Source organism: Heterocephalus glaber, unplaced genomic scaffold (assembly GCF_053883595.1).
Source record: "Heterocephalus glaber isolate CG9 unplaced genomic scaffold, H.glaber_assembly_v1.0 deba00001504, whole genome shotgun sequence".
Lineage (NCBI taxonomy): Eukaryota > Metazoa > Chordata > Mammalia > Rodentia > Bathyergidae > Heterocephalus > Heterocephalus glaber.
The window spans coordinates 22,819,561-22,841,419 of NW_028258324.1; the positions used below are offsets into that span (position 1 = coordinate 22,819,561).

Genomic DNA, 21,859 nt, shown 5'->3' on the forward strand with positions numbered 1-21,859 from the left:
CAATTATGGTCATTCTTGTGGTTGAATCCCTAAGTAGCTATCTTTTTACAGGATGTCATCTAAGGAAAATATATCAGCCTACAAGCGTGCCTATTATCATAGGTGACTGGAGCGTAAGAGAAAGGCAAATATCTGAATCAAAACGTTATTACCATAAACAACATGTTGGAAGACCCATACAATTAGAGGGCATGAATGCATTTCATACATCAGAAAAGGAGCAGTAATAAATACCACAATTATATAAAACCTTATGTTCTTCAATGTAGTTTGGTACCAAAAGCATCTTTCTAATAACACTTTTTTTTATGCCACAGAAATTAATCTTTTGAAGATGACCAATGTAGACATACCACGAAAACATATTTAGAACTTAACCAATGTAAACATTTTATAATAACATATTTAGAACTTAAACTTCAATGATAACCAATGTAATCAATTTATAATGGCAAATTGAGATAATATCTGTTGTGGTATGTCTCCCATAAGATTATGAAAATTACTAGGGGGTCCCTTCAGTGAATTAAGACCAGAATAATTATTTTCTGGGCGGCTGCTTCTTTATTAACCAAAGGGAGTACCGTGGTCTTTATTTACTTTGACAAATAAACAAATAAAATATATACATGTTTATTTTTATAACTGCTTATGGCAATTTGTTTATTGCAAGTAGGTGACAATACACATTACTTTTGTAAAATAAATCTTGATGGCACTTTGACCAGTTAGCAACCTGGGGGAAGAAGGGCATGCCTTTAACATAGTAACATTTATCTGTAAGCCAATTTAATAATAGGTGAATATCTTTTAAGAAAAAAAAAGTTTTCAAAAGGTGAAAAGGAAAAGAGAGGGAAAAAAAATTGAGCTCAACTGTACAAACGGACAAACAACAGACAAACATACAAGATAATTTATGAAACTAGAGTGCACTCAAATATATTTGGCCAAATTGAATTATAATATCCATTTTCTGGTTTTTAGGTTTATAATTATATATAAGACTGGTGATAAACTTTTGAAGCCTGCTACAGGATTTAAAAAATTAAGTACAAAAGCAGCTTGATCTAAATGGGCTTGTGGAGGCACCTGATTTTCTTTTGAATGTTTAAGCAATTGATGTTTGAGGGTGGCAGGGGCTCTTTCTACTATGACTTGTCCTTGTGGATTATATGGGATACCAGTACTATGCTTAACATGACAAATAAGAAAATTTTTGGATACATTTATTAATATATGATGGACCATTGTCAGTTTTAATATTTTGGGGCATTCCCATGGCAGCAAAGGCAGACAAGCAGTGTTGTTGAACATGGTGCCCTTTCTCACCAGTGACACGTGGCATGTATCATGTGTGAAAATGTATCTATAAAGACATGTACAAATCGAGACTTTCCAAAAGAGGGAACATGCATCACATCCATCTGCCAAATCATATTAGTGGCTAGGCCTCGAGGGTTAGTTCCCTCAGGGGTAATGGGCCATAGAATCTGCTGGCAACTAGGACAGACCATAACCATCTGTCTTGCCTGAGCTCAAGATAGCTGAAAATCATGTTGTAGTGCCTTGGAGTTCTGATGGAAATAGTGATGTGATTCTTTAGCCTGATCAAAAGCAGCAAGGAATCCTATAAGCTGATCTGTTTGTGGATTCCCATATGAAAGTGGTCCAGGAAAATTGGTATGTGATCCAAAATGTCCAATATAAAAGGGAGCAGTTCTTTGATGTATGGCAGTTTGTAATCTTAAAAACAAGTTTAATAATTTAGGTTCTAAGGTAGAGTGAACCATAGCTCCTTCCAGTCTTTGAGTCAAACCAACTGCATAAAAGGAATCACTCAAAATATTAAGAGGTTGGGAGGGTAAGTTTTCGATCACAAATAAAATGGCTAGCAACTCTGACCTTTGAGCAGAGAGACCAGGTGTAGGCAACACATAACTAGAGGAAGAGCTCCAAATTGCTGCTTGGCCCTTAGAGGAGCCATCAGTAAAATAGGTTGAGGCACCTTCCAGTGGCTGAAGTTGAGTAATCTTTGGGAGAATAAACTCATGTCGCTCAAAAAACTGAAACAGAGGATCACTAGGGTGATGATAATCTATCTGTCCAATGAAATCTGCAAAGACTACTTGCCAATACAAAGCAGTTTGTAGCAGCATCTGCATTTGATCCTTATCAATTGGGATAAGATGAAATGAGGGTCAGCACCAAATAATTGTTAGGGTACGATTACATCCCAAGGAAACTATTTTTGCAATTTACTCTAGATACAATTGTAGAGATTTCACTAACTACTTAGATAAAAATAACCATTCCATGGGAAAGACCTGTTTCTGATACCATTGCCCTATTAAACCTGTAGGTGAGTGGGGGGTGTTAAGCACAAACAAATGAACCAGATAATTAGTGTTTATATGAAAAACCTGATGGTTATGTATGCATTGTTCTATTAATTGTAACTCCTTTTGTGCCTCTGGAGTTAATTTTTGAGGGGAATTAAGATCAGAATCTCCCTGTAATATTTCGTACAAATTCTTCAATTGAAAAGTTGCTATCCCTATTTTAGGCCTAATCCAGTTAATATCACCTGATAATTTTTGAAAATCATTTAGCGTTTTTAACTTGTCTGTCCTAAATTGTATCTTTTGTGGCTTAACCGATCATTCTGCTAACAAGGTACCCAGGTAAGTATAAGGCTCAGATAGTTGCACCTTTTTGGGTGCTATGCACAATCCAAAACACACTAAATCCTTCTTTGCAACAGCAAAGGCCTGTAAAAGTAGCTGTTGTGTATTCACAGAGATTAATATGTCATCCGTATAATGTGTTAAATATACAGTAGGAAATAATTTATAAGTAGTTTGAAAAGCCTGTGCTACAAAAAGCTGACACAATGTGGGGCTGTTAGCCATTCCTTGAGGTAACACAGTCCACTGGGAGTGCTTCATCCATTCTTTAAAATTTGTACTAGGTACTGAAAAGGCAAATCAAGGTCGGTCACTTGGCCACAGAGGAATGTTAAAGAAGCAGTCTTTTAAATCTATAAGTGGCCACTTCTGCAGGATTGCCACTGGGTTTGGTAAATCAGATTGCAGTGCTCCCATTGGAATGAGGCTTGCATTAACTGGATGTAAGTCCTGAAGCAAATGCCATTTGCCTGACCTTTCAGGAATAACAAAGATAGGTGTGTTCCAAGGGCTCACAGATGGTTCTAAATGCCCCTCCTTAAATTGTTCTAATATGAGTTGCTCTAGAATGGTTAGTTTCTTCTGTGTTAGGGGCCATTGATCAACCCAAGTGGGATCATTTGATTTCCACTGTAAAGGCAAGGCTGCCTTGGGTGGAGAAACTTCTTCAATAGCCCCAACTAAAAATTTTGATCATATCTAATTCCAAAGCAATTATTTTTGTGTTTCTGTTCTATACACTGTGTTCTGCCCTGAAGTTGCTTGCCTAATCCTTTTCCTGGTTCATATCCCATTGTAGACATCATCTGTTGGCCCGGTGAAGTTTCAGGGGACAACGTAGTCACCATGACTCTTCATTCTTCCAATAAATCTCTGCCCCATAAATTTACAGGTATGGGAGCTATGTAAGGACAAATATGTCCTAATTGACCATCAGGCCCTTCATAAGGCAGGGGAATGGAGCTTTGCAAAACTTGTTGAGGGGTGCCAAGGCCTACCAGAGATGTTTTAGTTGGTTTTTTCCCCCAAGATGATGGCCAAAAACATGTACCAATCACAGACATGTCAGTGCCCCTGTCTATCAGTCCTGTAAAAAATTTACCATTTAATTTAATTTTGTACATGGGGCAGTTTTTAGAAATCTCTTGGGTGAAATAAATCTCTTCTTGAGGAATTTCTGGCTGAGGATCCTCTCAGGAATTTTTTTTTTTTTTTTTTTTTGGTACCGAGGATCGAACTTGGGCCCTTGCACTTGCTCAGCAGGCAGCGAAACCACTGAGCTAAATCCCTGGCCCCATCTTGGGAATTTTTAAAGCTAACATTATTTAATTTTGGTTTAGGCAAGAGCAAATATTGTACAATATAATCTCTTCATTCTATTACCCAAAGTCCTGTGGCGCTAACAGGAACACACAATTCAGAGGTACAATCAGAATCAACAATAGCTGGAATAACAGTAATGCCTTTCAAAGTTAGAGAGAATATTCCAAATATCAAATCAATTGTTCCGGGGTGTGGGGGTCCATGAATTCCTGTGGGGACAGATACCCGAGTCTCACCTCCCAGCAGGTGAACTCTCTGAGCAGCAGGAAGAGCTACGCCTGAGCTCTTGAGTGTTTTCCTGATTAGGGAAGGAATGTCCCTCCAGACACCCATGCCATCTGATTGCATACTTGTGTGCGGGTCTGAACCGGGTACCACTGACTCAGGGGGACTGGAGCCCCCTGGCCCTGATCCCCTATTGTTTCCCAAGCCTGGGGAAGGGCTCGATTTCCATTTCCCAGCAGCAATGCTCCATCCCTATCATATTTGGAGTGACAATCTTTAGCCTAGTGAATGCCTTTTTGGCATCGAGGGCAAAGGTCAGATGGTAACTTATTTTCACTGGACTCAGTGGCTCTGGGTCACCTTGTAAAGCCACTTTCATTTTGCAGTTTTCTGAGATGCCCTGTTTTTCCACAATTAAAACATTTTAAATCAGTGTGTACCGCATAAATGTCGGGAGATTGCTTGAGCCATCAGAGCCGACTTGTATAAAGGAGACCCAACATTTTGGCATGCCTTAATATATGCTCCAAGATCTTTAGAGGAGCGAACAGGATTTATTGTCTGTTTGCAATCCATATTAGCATTTTCATAGGCTAGCTGTAAAATCAGGATGTATGCTGCCTGGGAATTAGAAATCTGTCTCCTAATAGTTTATTGTAATCTCACTACAAATGTTGTGTAATTTTCCAATGGCCCTTGCATGATTTGAGTAAAAGATTGCATAGGCGCACCCTCAACTGGGACAGAAGCCCAAGCCCTCTGGAGAAGGTCCTCTAGCTGGCGAAAGAGTAACACTGGGCAACAGGCTTGCCTGCTTCAATCCACAAAGTAACCCGTGCCCGATAACATATCAATAGTAACTTGTCTTGACTGAGCATCTCCCTGAGAATTCTTATGAGCCTGTTCCCTGATGAATGAACGCAGTTCCACTTTAAAGTGGAGATACTGAGCAGGGGACAGACATATTTTCACAAGGTGAAAAACATCATGCGGAATCAGAGAATAAGTCTGAAGTACATTGTCCAACAAACCCACTGTATTGGAGCTTTGGGCGCCATTAGTTACCACGCTCTGCCTGAGGTCCTTTAGGATGTTAAAATCAAATGAGGCACGAACATACATGTCCACCTCTGAGTTGTCAGGATCAGGCAAAATTGAGATAGGAAAGCACAGTCTCCAACTGTCTTGCTCGATGTCACAGCTTTTTGCAGAGTTTTTACAGAGTTGCCCCAGAAGTGGGCTTCACAAGAGGGGCAGCTAGACCTTTGCGAGATACCTGAGAAGGCTGAGGAGCTAGTGAACTAGAGTCCTCAGCCTGATGCAGTGGTGGAGCAGAAGCCACAGTGAGAGGAAAGCAATGGGGGAAAAAGCCGAATTGTATAAAGGGGACCCAATGTTTTGGCATGCCTTAATGTATTCTCCAAGATCTTTAGAGGAGTGAACAGGATTTATTGCCTGTTTGCAATCCATATTAGCATTTTCATAGGCTAGCTGAAAGTAATCTCTGGCATAGTCTTTCAAGATGATTCTTAGGGTCAGATTTCAAAATACATGTAGTCCTAGAATAAAAATCATAAATAGATGCAATTAGGTAGGTTGGATAGTAGAAACAGCTAAAGGTATTAGACATATGAATGTTTCTTAAGTCTTGTGCTAGAATACCAGGAATATAGCATACTAAAAAACAAAAATCTCAGGATCAGAACTCTCAGGCACTAAAATCTAAGGGCATAAGAATGATAGACTACTTCTAAAAACATTGAAATAACAAATTTGATATAAAGACTCTTAGAGATCAGCAACTAATTCTAGTTCATTTTATTTATATATATATATATATATATATATTTTAAAATGTGGCTATACTCATAGCAGAAAATTGAAAAAGAGAAGGGAAAGTGTTATAGTCAAGCCCTAAAAATCTACCATTAATAATTTGTTTCAAATTTTTTCTGGATAGACACAACTGATTTTGTAGTATGCTTATATTTTGCTGTTTCACTGCATAAAATATCCTCAGTGTTCAGATCATTAAAATTTTGCAAAAGTACTTATTTTGAGCCCTTTTCAGTGTAATACCCATTTAACATACTATTTTAGATACATCATATATAATTTTAAAATTTAGGTTGCTTTTTTTTTGCTCTTTAGTTTTAAAAAGATTGCTACATAGATTTTTCATTGCTTACTACAAAGCTTGTGCATAATTTTTTGCATCTGAATGAATGTAAACATTAATTTTTTATATTTTCCATTTATTTCCTAGAAGTTGTACTCATAGCATGTGAACACTTGAGTCTCTCATCCTTCATTAGTATTTAAGGTTCATCCTTAAAAAGAAAAACTTTATTATATGATAAATGAAAGGGAATATTTGATCTTTTTTGTGTTTCTTTGTGTGTTTTTGAAAATATTTTCTTGTGACCATTGGTATTTGCATTTCCTCCTTGACAAGGTGTTTGAATTTTTTTCATACTCTTTGTACATTTTTAATGGGAAATTGATATTTTTCTTGTCATTTAAATGCAATTTTATTAACATGAGAATAGTATTTCTTGGTCATATTTTGTGGCATATATTTTCCTTACTTCATTATTTGCTTTTAATGATGAATATTATGATTTCTTTTGAGGTATATTGGATTTCACGGTTTGTTATTGTGTAATTTCCTGGCTTTGAAAGACTTTTCCAATCTAGAAACTGTGAATGTTTGTTCTTTACCTTTGTTTCCCCAGAGATTCAATATCTCCCTCACACTGCTTTTGGGTTTGTTTTGTCTTTTTATTAAATTTTCAGATTTAATTAATATTAGCTCTTTAATTTGCCCTTCTTACTCAATAAGTATTTACAGCTATCCATTTTCTTTAAATCTTTAAGTGTATACCAAGACTTTTGTATGTCAGAATATTATTATATATTTGATGTATTTTAAATTTGTCATTATATCTTTTTGATTTTTGAATTATTTACATTTCTGTATATAAATATTTAAATTTTTTAAAATTAGCTTTATTAACTTCTTGTCTTATTTTCTCAGACAATCAAGGCCTGAATGATACTAATTCCCTGAAATTTGCTGAGATGTACTTCTTGGTCCTCTATAAGATAAATTTTTGTAAACAATGGTTGTTTGAGAACAATGCATGCTAATCACTTTGCATGCTAATCACTTGGTATGAAGTTCTATAAATGCCCAATAATTAGCCTTGTTAATTTTATTGTTCAAATTTTGAGTAACTTAATTAATATTGTGTCTCATATCTAGTAAAATTTAGAACTGTTAATAAATTTCTCACTATGGTGATTGTTTCATCAGTCTCTACCTTTTTAATATATCTCTGTTTTAAGATTGTGTTATTAGGTACATAATAATAATAAAGTCTAAGATTAGTCTAAGTCTAAGGTCTAAGTCTAAGATACTAATAATAAAGTCTAAGATTGTTATTGTACTCTGTTTGAGTGAAGATTTTATCATCATGTAGTTACTCTGTCTCTAATGTTTTCTTGTCTTAAAGTCTAATTTTTAAAATTCTGATATTAGCTTCCTTCTCTTTCTAGCCTGTTAATATTTTACTCATATTTTTTTCTTTCAAATTTTGGTTATTATTTTTGGTTTGTCCCTTATAAATCCAAGGTCCTTTAAAAATCTGGTAAAAGCCAGGGATTTAGCTCAGTGGTGCTGCTGCCTGCCTTGCAAGCACAAGGTCCCAAATTCGATCCCCATTACCAAAAAAAAAAGAAAAGAAAAGAAAAAAGAAACTCTTATATTGGATTTTTTTTTTCTTTTCTTTCTTTTGGTACCAGTGATTGAACTCAGGACCTTGTGCTTGTGAGGCAGGTGCGGTGCCACTGAGCTAAACTTTACCCTGATTGCTTAATTTTTTTTGCTATTCCATTGCTTCCCTGCGATTTAAATAGGTGTTCATTTTTAGTTTACTCTTCTTGAGATATATTATCTTCTGAATAAATGTTGCCTTGTTGGGGGGGAAGTTTTTTGTTTGTTTGTTTTTGGTACCAGGGATTGAACTCAGGAACTTGCACTTGCAAGGCAGGTGTGGCACCACTGAGCTAAATTCCTGGCCCCATCTTCTAACAGAATTTAACTTTCTCAGTTTTGGAAATTTCTTAGCAGTTATCTGTACTTTATTTGGTTTCTTTTCTTCATTTGGAATCCTGGACTTTTATATTTCTTTGTGTCTGTACACTACAGTATGAAAAATTTCTTTATATCTCTTAATGTACAATTTTTTTTCTCAGATGGATCTGATCTGCTGCTCACCTGCTTAATTCTTTCCCTGAATCCCTTCATCTTACTTACAAGATCATAGAAGACTTAGTCCTGCAGACTTCACATTCCCTAAAATTTGGTATATAAAGGTAGTTTCTTATGTTCTTTTGCCCCAGGATACAAATATAATCGATAATGATATTTTCTTTTTCAAAATTTCTACATATCTGCTATGGTTTGGTTATTAGAGTCCTTCTGTAATTCGTGTTAAAACTAATTTCCAGTGCATTACTGTTAGGGGTAGGACCTTTAGAAAACAATTTGGCTACGGGTGCTTGCTCCATGAAGGAAGTGCTTAAGAGAATGAGCCCATCCTTTTGCCTTTCTATCCAACTTGTCATGTGAGGAACCAATGTTCACTGTCTCTAGAGGACACAGGAGTCAAGATGCAAATATTGGTCTCTCACCAGGTGTCAGAACAACCAGTGCCTTGGTCTTGTACCTCCAAATCTCTAGAACTATGAGAAATAATTTATACTATTTAAAAGTTACCCAATCTCAAGTTATTTCGTTATAGCAGCATGATGCATTAAGACAAAACTCTATAGTTTCCAAATTAATAGTACATTTAAATTTAAATGAAATGCTACAAAAAATTTTAGTAAAATTTTAAATAGTAACAAATACCAGTAATTCATATTGAATACACCTTTTTCTCCCTATTTTCAGTAGGTTAATGGAGGTTTCTTTCATTAAGAAAAAGCCTTTAAACTTCAATGATCATGGTTCTAAGGCACTCTAGATTTTGCTTTCTTTCCAGTGTGAACACTGAATACATGATGTAATTTGGGAACTGAGGATGATATCAAAAAGGAACAATTTTCAGTTGATCCAGATCATTCGAGAAGAACTATTACCAAAGGTGCAATGATAAGATCAGAAAATGTAATTTTCAGCTGAGTAAAATAAAAGCCAACTCACAATGAGGAAACTTGCTCCAAGAATCAATGCTTTACTTTTAACATCAAGGTCAATTGGAAATTGGATTCTAAATGTATCGGCATCTGTTAGCGGTGGCGCCCTCACAAAACTAGTGGAATGCTTTGAAATATTTCCAATAACAATTTCTTCATCCAGAGATAATAACTAAAAGGAAAAATATATCTATAATAGCAGAAAATATCTGAATTTAAAAAGATAGTCTTATAAGAATTTTAGTAACTAGCATAAGTTATAGAAATATATATTACATTTATAGAAATACATCTTTATGTTATATTTATAGAAATTATACCTATAATCAACAAAGTATGCAATATGAACACGTGACAGCCTAGAAAATATCTATAGACTTTCTAATTTTGATATGAGAATCTGTTTAATTATAACATGAAAACCACTAACTTTTCAGCTCTTTTCCATAGTTAATCCATGACTTCCAAAGTGATTTTGTGGATTCCTCTATCTTTCTCATCCCCACCCTTCCCTATTTAGACTTGCCAGAGCATTATTTTTTTTCTTTTTTCTTTTTTTTTAGTTTTATTTTTTTATTAAAAATTACATGTTTGCATAAGCATCACTTCTTATACCACATAATATTAATTCTTTCAGCACAAGAGATACTCAAGCAAATATAAAACAACCGAGCTGGGAAAATCCTACTACTTGCCCTGCAATGAGTGAGTGGCATAAGGGTAGAGGTATGGCGATATGAGAGAGTACAATAGAGAGGCAACAAACAGACTAAACAAATTGAGAGGACACTTTTACCACAAGGTGCTTGCTTATAGAATCATTTAAGGTGACATTTGGAGGATCAGAAGACATGAGTGAAGAGAGAAATCAAAAGACAGAGAGAGAACAACATTTTGTGACTGAGGAGGTATCATAATTGGAGTGAAGTGGGAGAGGGGCTTAGTGGCAGAAAATGAAAGTATCACATATATAGGTCTCGGTCGTCTATTCTATGCTGTAGTCTTGCAAGCAGTGAACAGGCCATTTCTATGCCTATTTGAGGCTAATTCATTACATGTGTCTTAGATCTCATACTAAATAAGAGACTGGGTTCATCAGGTACTCAATGTCTGTTGAATCTCCACATTTTCTCTCTCGTTTTTTTTTTTTTCTTTTAAAATCAGAACGTGCTAAGGATATTAGAAAAATACCTCCACTTCCACCCTGGGCTCATCTAGCCTGAAGCAGCATTAGACTAAGGCATTAAGACAAGTCATTTAAGGCAAAATTAACCTAAATAGTTTATATTTGTTCATAATGGACTTTTTGGTATTAATTTTGATTTAAAAATATTGTATTCAAGTATGATTCACTTTACTGAGTTTTTTGGTACCCCTTATATTTTATACTTATGATGAATATCTTGTTTGGTTCATCATAGTCCTGACCCTGTAACTAGCTATTACTTTATGTCCCTTCTGTTCTTCTTAGCCCGAATTTTTAGAGATTTATCCACATTCAAGCAAAAGAGGGCTTTCTTATTTCTCCTTCATGGAGTTTACCAAGAATGCCAGCTTTAACACTGTTTTACTTCAAAGTTAGAAGAAATAGGAAGTTTTTTATGTACCTTAGAAAACCTTTGAGGACTTTAGAATAAAGTGATATTTGTTACATCATACTGCAAGTACAACAATGCACAAAAAAATTTTTGTAATTTTGTATCAGTAAAAACAAGCCAAGGTTGTTTTGGCTATTAAAGTTTTGTGCATAAACAATTTTGTTACTTTGGTAACTAATTTGAAATAGAGTGAAATACTACATGCTCATTTTATTATTTTCTAAATTTAAAATATTCTTACTATTCACTTATTTGATTATGTATATTTTAATCAGAATATGCAGGTGCCAATCAAAATCAGTGTCACTAAAATGAATTGACATATTTGTAGGAAAGGAAAGACAATCAGTTTTTAGCTTGGTTGTGCTCAAATGCCCGAATAGATTTTTTTTTTTTAATGTCCTTGTTGAACCTTTAGGGTTCACTGGTTTTGCATATTTAGTATCTTATCAAATCAATACAATTGTTTTTCTTACTTTGGAATCTTAAGCATTGCATAAATGAAGAAAGTTATTTAATTTTATAAACTGTGTTTAATATGTCTAGCAATTTTCAAAATTATTTTCTGTATACTGACCAAAATCTGGGAAGTGAATTAGCAAACATAAAAATATTTAAGAATTAGGGCTGGGGATGTAGCTTAGTGGTTTTGCTGCCTACCTCTCCAGTGAAAGGACCTGAGTTCAATCCCCAGTACCAAAAAAAATGTTTAAGAATTGTATTATACAAAATACAAGTTTCAGAATTTTATAAAATGAAAAAACCTGTATTAATATTGACATGTTACCTACAATACCAGATTAGGTCATTGTCCATTGCAATAAAGTTTAATTTTCTCAAGGACTGGGGATTTAGCTCAGTGGCACTGCACCTGCCTTGCAAGTGCAAGGTGTTGAGTTTGATCCCCAGTACCAAAAAAAAAAGTTTAATTTTCTCTTGCACTAGTTCTTGAAATATTAAATATCAAATTTGTTGGTTAATAAGTATATACTTATAAACTTTTAAATAGTGCCTTATAAGGTATATGAACTACTAGGGCTTAATTACACCAGAGCACCTTAAATTAGTAATTCTATTTTTGCAGAGACAAGTTGTTATAGTAATACTAAATTTTTTCTTTTAATTATGTGACTAAATTATATATACTAGAAAATAACAAAATCTTTAACTATTTTGAACATGATAATCTTAAAATATTATGAATTACTCACATTAAAGTTTAGATCCCAGAGACAGTTGGAAACCAAACATGGCCCTTTGATTTTCATTACATCTTTCTTTTTCTCATTTTTTATTTTAAATTTTGGAAGAAATGGGTGAAAATGCTGATAAACATATCCAATTTTTTCACCAGGTGGAGCTTCAACTATTAGCTACAAAAGATTGAAAATCACTATTGATCCAATATACATGTTAGATTTGTAAGTCGTACATTTGATTGTGTGTTACCTTTTAAGTGTGGTATATTTAAATAGAACTTTCTGTGATTAAGGTGTGCCTCATATTTGCAAATGAATATGGAAGTGAAAGGTGAAAAGATCCAGGGCATAGTGTAAAACCCGAGTTAAGCCATAATTCTGCTGCTTACTAGCTGCTTGAAATGTGAACAAGTGACAACTCTGTGAAATGCCCTTTACATTTGCAAGAGAAGGAAAGTAATAATCACCTTCTTTAGGTATGAGGATCATTTTATAAATTGCCACTCCTCTGAGATATGCCTTAAACTCTATGACAACAAAAGCTGTTTATTTACCCAATATGTCTATGTATTCTCATAACTGTTTGACAATGAAAATATGAATTCATTGGATTCTTTATCTTCATTGTTATTTAAAGTCTAGTTCATCAGAATCAACAGAGACTGGTTGAATACATTTGGTATGTCAAGTACAATGGGTTATCATGCAGCCATTTAAAGGAATGAAGGAGCTCTATGCAGACTGATAGTCTTCAAGTTTTATTGTAATGTGTGAAGATTGCATGATACACTACTAATTGTGTTAAATACACACACATAGCACAAACATACATACATTAAACAAGTATTGATAGAATAACTGTGGAAGGATACATACAAAACTCTAAATATTAGTTGCATCAGAAGAAAGATATAAGAGGCCTAGGAAACAAGCATTTGAGAGAAATTGTTTCTCTTAATTATACTTCTATTCCCCTACTTCCTTCCCTTTTTCCCTTCCTCTCTTTGTGCTTGCCTTTTTTTCCTTGTTTCTCCTTTTTTAAACCTTTTTTTTTTAAAAAAGGCAGATATTATTCATTCAAAAAATAAATGAAGCCTGATAAATCATGAAGGTAATAATCATGGTATAGTTTGTGAATTTCCCCAAAATTGCCATAAGAATAACAGAACAAATATAATTGCAAAACAAAACAAAATCACTGTCAAATTCTTTATTAAAAATTAGGAAAAACATAGCACCAAGACTCAAAATACAAGTAGATGTACTGAAACAAGTAAAAAAAAAGTCCATGAAATCCAGACACCACAAAGTATTCTTTACAAAAATGAAAGCCACTGGGCCAGGGATTTAGCTCAGTGGTGCAGCTCCTGCCTTGCAAATGCAAGGTCCTGAGTTCAATCCTCAGTACCAAACAAACTAACAAACAAACAAAGCCATCTCAGCATAAAAGCTCACAGAATTAGCTAGAGAAATGCAGCTGAAAATGGGATGGAACAAAATAACTCCTAATTTGTTGGCCTGCTGCGGGAAGTATGAATTGTGATGAAGTTGTCCACCCATAAGAATTCGTTAAATAATCCATCCAAGAATCTCTTACATGACAAAGCTTACACTGGCCAGACACTGTTGGGATTAGACTAAAAACTGAGCAAGGCAGGAGGATGTGGGGGTTAAAGAAATAAGGTCAAATAGTTCCAACATTTCACAGTAAAAATAGAAGAGAAATTTCTAGAAATCCACCCTTCTGTAAAAATACAGCATGGAGTACGGTAAAAATACAAAAAGCAAGCAAGCAAAAACCCTACAGTAAGCAGATATAAGCAACACAAACATAAATAATATTGAGCCAATGTTGCTATTAACATTCAGTGATATTATAATAAAAAGAGAATAGTGTCCAGATAATGTTTCTACAGAAAATAAATTTACACTGGAACCTTCCCTCAAAACATAAAACTTTACTAATGTTAATTTTGAAATAAACATTTAGAAATCATAGAAGATATGAATAAGGGGTATAAGCAAGAACTAGAAAAATTCAGAACTGTAGTGACAAAGGGACAGAAATAGAAAACCAAGAGACTATGAAAGAAAATTTCAGAGCTCAGAAAATACTAGAAGAAAAGAAAAGAAAAAATAGTTCAGAAATGAAAACGTAGGAGGAATACAGGGCAGATACAACCGAATATATTATAATGATACAGGAGATGGGGAAAAAGCTCAAAATATGTAAGAATTTCAAAAAAAGAAAATAGTGAAATTGAATAAATACCCAAATCTGTAGATCAATAAACCTTTTCTAAATAAAAGAAAAACAGCTCATCTATCAATTGAAAGGGCATCCCTGAAGAAAACCAGCCTAAAATAACCAGCCCTGAGATGATTAGGAGGCTATGAAAATGTAAAATAGAAGGGAAAAAAGCCCCTTAAAATGTAAAATATATAAAAAGGATTATTATGTCACTTACTTTATATCTGAGTGACTTTGGAAAGTGAAACATGGCATTATTAGCACATATGGACAATATACTTAAACTAGAATGATTCCAGGTGGCTTGACCCTTACAATCACATTACATATGGGGAAACAAAACCAGACAACAGAATCTTGGTTAATAACCTATATTGTATGCCACGGTACAATGGGTTAACATTTTAAATATTCAAGGAATGAAAAATATTAACCAAGAAATTTATATTCAACATAATTAAATTGACCCAGAAAGGCTATGAACAAATTTATGAGCCTGAAAGGGCGGGGGATGTTGTTACTTTGAGCCTTTCCTGGGAAATCAGTCTAGAAGTGAGGTGACAAAAACCAAGATGCAATAAATAAAGATAAGCTGTACACAATATTACATAGTGACTATCGGTACTGACAGTGTACAACACTGCAGCTATTCAAACTGTGAGAAGTAAATGTTGGGGGAAATTGTGACAGAAGAATATGGGGTGATTATCCGTCCTAGAAAAATAGATAATCAGGGATAGGTGGAATTCCACTTCATTATGAAGTGTACTCCACAACAGAAAAATGACAGTGACCATGCAGTCTTTGTGCTCCAGTATTGCAAGTGCCTCACCTTGGAGCAGCCTTTCCAGTCTTAGCAAGAAGACTTCTCACGTGCATGCAAGCGGATCTACAAGGAGCTGTGTGAGTGCCTGCTCCTGGACTGAAGCTGGCGAGGACTTGCAAAGTCTGACCAAGTTGGAGCAGAAGGTTTGTTACTTGACTCTTTATTTATTTAGATTTTTACAGATATTTCAGATCAGTGGTTTTGAACCACTATTGTTACCTCAAATTTATTTTTGTCCTTATTCATTTCTCCAGTTACTATGTACTTTTTAAATGTTATATATATCTCAACTGAATTTAAAAAGATTTCAAAATGAGTAATAACTTATCAAAGCATCAGAAAATATCAAACCATCTAACATATGTAACTAAAAACACCTAAAGAGGGAAGAAAATGGAGAGAGTAATACTCTTAAACTATGGCTTGAAATTTCAAAAATTGGAGAAAATTCCCACATTCATATTAGAAGAAGCTCATCAAACTGAACAGAATGAATACAAAGGAAATTACATCTTGCTACATCATGGTCAAGCTACTGAAAATCAAATCATGCCAAGAAATCAGGGCCTCCTGGCAATAGTCAAGGAAGAAATAAGACCGTCTTCCATTAGTGATTTGGTGATCCTTCTTGGAAAAAATTTTTTGTCTTTAGTCAAATATTATGCTAACAGTACCTCCAGCAAACTTCTTGACTGTTACATTATGAGAAGCTATGAACCAAGACCACCTAGCTAAGCCATTTCTAGTACTTGAACTGAAGCAAGTGTGTGATAATAAATCTTTAAAATTAAAGCAGCTAAATTTGATGATAATTTGTTATACAGTTACACTATAGAACAATGGCAGAAAATCACTAAGGAGATAGGAAATCTGATCTAATAGCAATCTTGATCTAATTAACATTTTAAAATATTTCATACAACAATTTCAGCGTACACATTTTTTCAGATCCATATGAATATTCTACAAAGTAGGCCATATGTTAGCTCAATAAATAATTCTTGGTATGTTGAACAATTATGAATTGTGCTGCTATAATATGAGTATGGTTGTATCACTATAAAATGATGTCTTTAACTCTTTTATGAAGAATCCTAGAAGAGGAATAGTTGAGTAAAATGGAATTACTATTTTTAGGTTTTTGGAGGAATGATCCATAATAGCTGTATTAGTTTACATTCCCACCAAAAATGCATGTCATCAATAGATCAGTGGATAAAAAGTGTGGTATTTATACACAATAGAGCACTACTCTGACGTAAAGAAGGAGAAATTTGAGTCACTTATAGGAAAATGGATGCACCATAATGTGAAATAAAATAAATCAGACACACAAGCTTAAATGTCACATGATTTCTCTTATATGAGAAACAAAAAATATAAAAAGCAAAATAAAATTTAGATAGCATGAAATGGAGAAATAGATTTTTTGCAAAAGGAAGGGGATCAAGAGATGGAGGTAGTGGTGAGGGAGGAGAGAGGATGAAGAAAGAATGAAGATCTGCTACAAATATGTACCAGCTCTCTACGAAGAATGTAATCATCATGTACTGTAAATATGTAATAATGAACTATTTAAAAATTCTTAGGGAGTTTAGAAATATTGAAGTAATACAAATGTTCTCTACAGAATAGAACTGAATGAGAAATAAATAATCAAAGGCTATAAATATACCTCAAAATTTAGAAAGTAAGCAACAGACTTGATAAAGAATATCTTCCAAAAACTGACAGATAACATACATAATGATAAAGACTGATTTTTTTCCTCTACAGTCCTGAGAAAAGTTAACTCTATCTTCTCTTCTACATTTATTCGACATTATATTAGAGTTCCTAACCAGCGCAAAAGTCAATAAAGAAATATGTACATTTGTGTATTTGCTTGTATAAATATAATGAATACATATGGTAAAAGTAGTAAAACTATTTTCATATTACATAAGGGTAAGAATCATTATTAAAATCTACAAAAAAGCTGCTTGAATTTATAAGTGATTTTAGCAAGGTCAATGATAAATGGTCAATACACATAGACCAATTATATATATATATATATATAAAATAAATAGAATATATGTAATAAACATATGTGACAAAATAGAAAATTTAAATTAAGATACTAATAATAGTATACTATTATAAGAGAGCATATTATATCTAAAAACATTAAATATCTAAATATACCCCTTATAGAATATTCTGAAAACCTGAATAGGATTAACCATTACCGGGAATTGTTAAAGAAGACCTAAATATCAGGAGATGTATTCTATAGTCACTGAGCAGAAGATTCCTTTTCTATTTAATTTTCTTGGCACTATTTTTTGAAAATGAATCTCTAATATATGTGTTTATCTAATTCTGGAGCCTCACTCTTCCATTGTTTTATATATGTAGATATCTATTGTACACATGTATAGATATGCACAACTGGTGATAGATGGGAGATATAGTAAAAAATACAAATCACTTGCTGATGAGCCCAGCTGTCTTTCTCTGCTCCCTTTCTGCTTCTTCTCTTAGTGCTTCCCCTGTGGCCCCCATGGCTTGTGGCGGTTGTATCTCAAGGAACTGTTGAGTATCATAAACTTTTTTTTCCTGAACCTCTCTTGTGGCCACTCTTGTGGCTATACTTAACTGATCATCTCATGAAAGAATACCTAATGTTACACTAGTATAGAAACACTAAAATATAAATTAAGAAACTCAAAATTTGCCCTATTCTAGATCACAAATGGATACAGGTGAAAAATGAAGACTTGAATGAATCATTAGATATTTTAGAATTTAAAAAATAAAACAAAATCTAAAGATCTTGTGACCTTCATTGCCTGTAAAAAACCTTACAGGGTTGTTAGCAATTCTCACTCTGTAGATACACGGTCCAAAAATTTAATTCTTTCTCATACTTTTTATTCCAGGGAATTTTTTGTAACTAAGTCCAATGTTTAAGTTTTATCCTACTGCTCGGGGTTGAGGCTTTTTTGAATGTACTCATATACATTCTGAATCACATGATACAAAAAATTTACTGACCTTTTGTAGGCAGCAGCTACTCCAGCAACAGCTGCATCTTAGAGCTTTATGAATAGTAATTATATCTTGACCTACATTATCATAAACTGTCATGGTGAAAGGCCTTGAAATTCCACAAAGGTACAGGAGGAACCAATTATTTCTCTCTTCTGCAAAATAAATTCTCTGTCCTTGATTATTCATGACCTCATAGGTTTTACTAGTTTTCAAATGACCAAGGACTAAAGAATGAAACAATAGGGTGATTTATTATTAATACTGTACTAATGTAAGAACTGTATAAATTACATATCAAATTACTTTCAAATAAGGGATTTTATAGTGGATAATTTAAGTATTTGGCTTTCAGTAGTTTATTAGTATCTTAGCTTCCCCATATAGAAAAATAAAACAGACTAGTTACTCTAAAGGTTCCTTTTACTGCTAAAATTCTTTGCATGGCTCTTCTGTATAATTTTGACTCCAGAGAAGTTGACCCATTACTGTTATGTTTTGAGTTATATTAAATTTTGTCCTCTTCATCTTTTTCTTCCTACATGATATCAAAAAGACCTTATCAGGATTCAATCTGAGTAGTATAAATTAAGAAAAATATTTTGTTTATGGTAAATAGAAGGATATGTGAAGGACTTTAATATATTATTTAGTAAAATAACCCAATTCATCCTTTTGCAAGAAAATAGAAACATTAACTTTTGTCGTAATAATTTTACTTTTGTAATTTTACAAACAAAACTATTCTTAAATTTAAAAAATATTTTAGGTGCCCAAGTGTTCACCATTGTACCATCTAGAATAGGAAAAATAAAACACAAACAATATAGGTATCATATAAGACAATGTTGCAATACTCCCCCTCCAGGAGTACTATGTCCCCATTTAGAATGCTAGGGTTTATATTTAAAAATAACATCAAATAAATAGCTATAAAACATTCCATGGACACTGATTAAAAATGATATTTACAAACTCTCACCAAAATAATAATTATTTTTGTGGTAATGGGAATCAAAGCCAGGGCCTTCCACATACTAGGCAAGCACTGTGCCACTGAGCTACACCCTTAGCCCTGAAATTATCATGTTAAAAAGCCTTAGAGGAAATGCATCAGTAGTTGTGCATAAAATTTTTTCTCTCACTTTTCATAATTTTTCAAATGTTCTTTTATGGGTATATGTTTAATGTTTATGTTGCTCTAATACACATTTAATATTTTAATGCTAAGCTTTAAAACTGCTATATACACTTTCCTCATTAATGATTTCATAGGGATGTGAAAATATTGATATTTCTATATTGTGTCAGCATACTAGAAAGGCATATATTTTTATTTTATATTGAATGCTAAATCATTAAAGTTTATGAATGTAGTTCCTATTTCTCTTTCAAAATTAATTTCATTCTGTAAGTAGGAATTACAAACGTGTGACACAAATTTTAAAAATGCAAAATGGAATGTAAAATTAAAATTAATTTTTCCTTCTAGCATTATTCCATATCCTCTGCATTCTCCAATTTCATAAACATCCTTCTAGAGATATATCAACCTTATGCATCATCTATGTACATATATTTTAAACATGCACACACTACTATATGCTGTGTTTGGTAGTTGTTTTTATATTGAAAATTATCTTTGGAGATACCCATGATAATTCTGTAGAGTTGTATTATTCTTTTAAATAAGTACAGTGTTAAAGTATAAGAAAATTTCCCTTAGCATAGTAGTTTTCTAAATTTATTCTGCATCGGAGTCACCTGCAGATTGACAAAGCACAGCTTACTGAAAACTCACCTCTTGACTTTCTGTCTTGATGGGTCTGTGATGCAGCCTGGGAATCTGTATTTCTATCATGGTTCCAGATGGCATTAATGCTACTGCTCTAGGGGCCATACTTTGAAAATCACTGGTTTGGAGAACTAGTTACCTACACATGACTGTTTAGATTTTTCCAACTAATTTGATGATTTATTAAATTATGAGCGACTACTGCTGTACCTCTTTTGCATTTCCACAACTAGTTTTTACCCCTCTCATAACTTTTGTGATGCTATTATATGCTTTACTTAAGATAATTCATCCCTGATACTTCAGAAAAAGCCCATCAGGGCAGGCCCATCAGGGAAAGCCAGATTTATGTCTTCTTTGAGTCTCTAAAAATGACTAGCCTATGCCTTATTCATTGTGGATACACAAGGGAGTTTCTGGAAGAAGTGATTTTTACTAAAACTACAGCACTTTCAAGTGAAGCAGCAAGAAAAAAAAAACAAAGTATTTTTTTTTAATAACAAACCTAAATTGGAAAGTTTAAAAAAGACATAAATGATCATTTTAGTCTTAAAATCTCTCAAGTTTATAAGAAAAGTCATCAACGGTGATATTACTGTTTTTAAAACTAGAAATTTTATTTACATGGATTGTGGTTTCATCTACATGAAAGAAACACTTCTCTAGAGTGTCATTAAGGTAACTAAGTTCTAAAGGACAGTTTAACTTCTCAGACTTCAAAACTGCCTGGAAACTTACTTCATTCTGCTTCTACTAGCTGAATTCCCAAAGAATCTGTAATCGTTGCTCCTTTTAAATACCTGTATTTGAGAAATTCAGGATGGGAAAACCATTTCAGCTCTCAGGCCTATGTTTAGCAAACCTCAAAGTGCATAACAGCATCTTGAGGGATAATCCTGGAGCCAGTATCATTATCCTTTTCCATGAGAAGACTACTACTGCATTCAGCTTCTCAATTTCTAAGGACCTTCCATGTAGTCCCCTTATGTTTTCATATAGTCTCCTTTATGTTTACTTTCCTCAAACATGAGCAGTGCTTTAATTCATAGGAGTTGATCTTACTACAGCAAAACACATCACATCTTTAAATATGTATATGTATTTGCATACATACCTTCCAAATCAAAACGTTGACACACTATTAATTGATTTATCTATTAGAGTAAAAAATAAAGATAGGGAACATGAAGTAATCAAATTAAATTTAAAGCACATACTAACACAAATAAGTTAATGCTTTTAAGATTTTTAAAGTAATTGATCAATTGTCAATATCTAATTTTCTTGTCATATCTTCTATGTTATGGGGGAAATTAAATATTAACATTTATTTAACCATAGAAACAGGCAAATAGAAGATTGTTAGTCTGTAGAATATTTTATCTTATACCTATTGATAATGTATTTAATATTTTGGTTAAGAAAAAGTTATTGAACAATATTTTGGTTATATTTTTAAAAAATATTATTTAAATTCTGAGAGAATTTTCTATATGCCATTTAAGTAAATTTTTAATATAATTTTTATCCAAATTCTAAAAGAATTTATTACCTATATTCATTTGTGAGATGTTTATAGCTAAGCAGTGAAAATCTAAACAACCCTTTTAGAAGGAAAATGCATACCACTTCATTTTTAAAGTATTACAAAATAGATTGTGATCAATGATCACAGACATCTCAATTGTCAAAGTCACTTATTCAGAGAAACTATCACAAGAAA

General features: G+C 33.4%; 1 protein-coding gene across 1 annotated transcript; it reads right to left on the minus strand.

The window, feature by feature from the left end:
- Positions 1 to 457: 457 nt before the first annotated feature.
- Positions 458 to 20,241, minus strand: LOC147825274 (phospholipid scramblase 2-like). The gene is made up of 4 exons (XM_087185980.1): positions 20,143 to 20,241; positions 18,348 to 18,587; positions 9,442 to 9,606; positions 458 to 5,791 (listed from the first exon to the last, which is right to left on the minus strand). The coding sequence occupies exons 1-4, from the start codon at positions 20,239 to 20,241 to the stop codon at positions 5,768 to 5,770; spliced, it is 528 nt and encodes a 175-aa protein (XP_087042106.1). The 3' UTR covers positions 458 to 5,767.
- Positions 20,242 to 21,859: the final 1,618 nt, after the last annotated feature.

Bases quoted from the DNA above. Each gene is read 5' to 3' on its own strand.
- LOC147825274 (XM_087185980.1), bottom strand. From the start codon at position 20,241: ATGGCCCCTAGAGCAGTAGCATTAATGCCATCTGGAACCATGATAGAA. The intron at 18,588-20,142 runs GTGAGTTTTCAG...TAATAAATCACC, and splicing joins TCAAGACAGAAAGTCAAGAG to CTATTGTTTCATTCTTTAGT. The intron at 9,607-18,347 runs GTCAGTAAATTT...TTTTCCTTTTAG, and splicing joins GTAGCTGCTGCCTACAAAAG to TTATTATCTCTGGATGAAGA.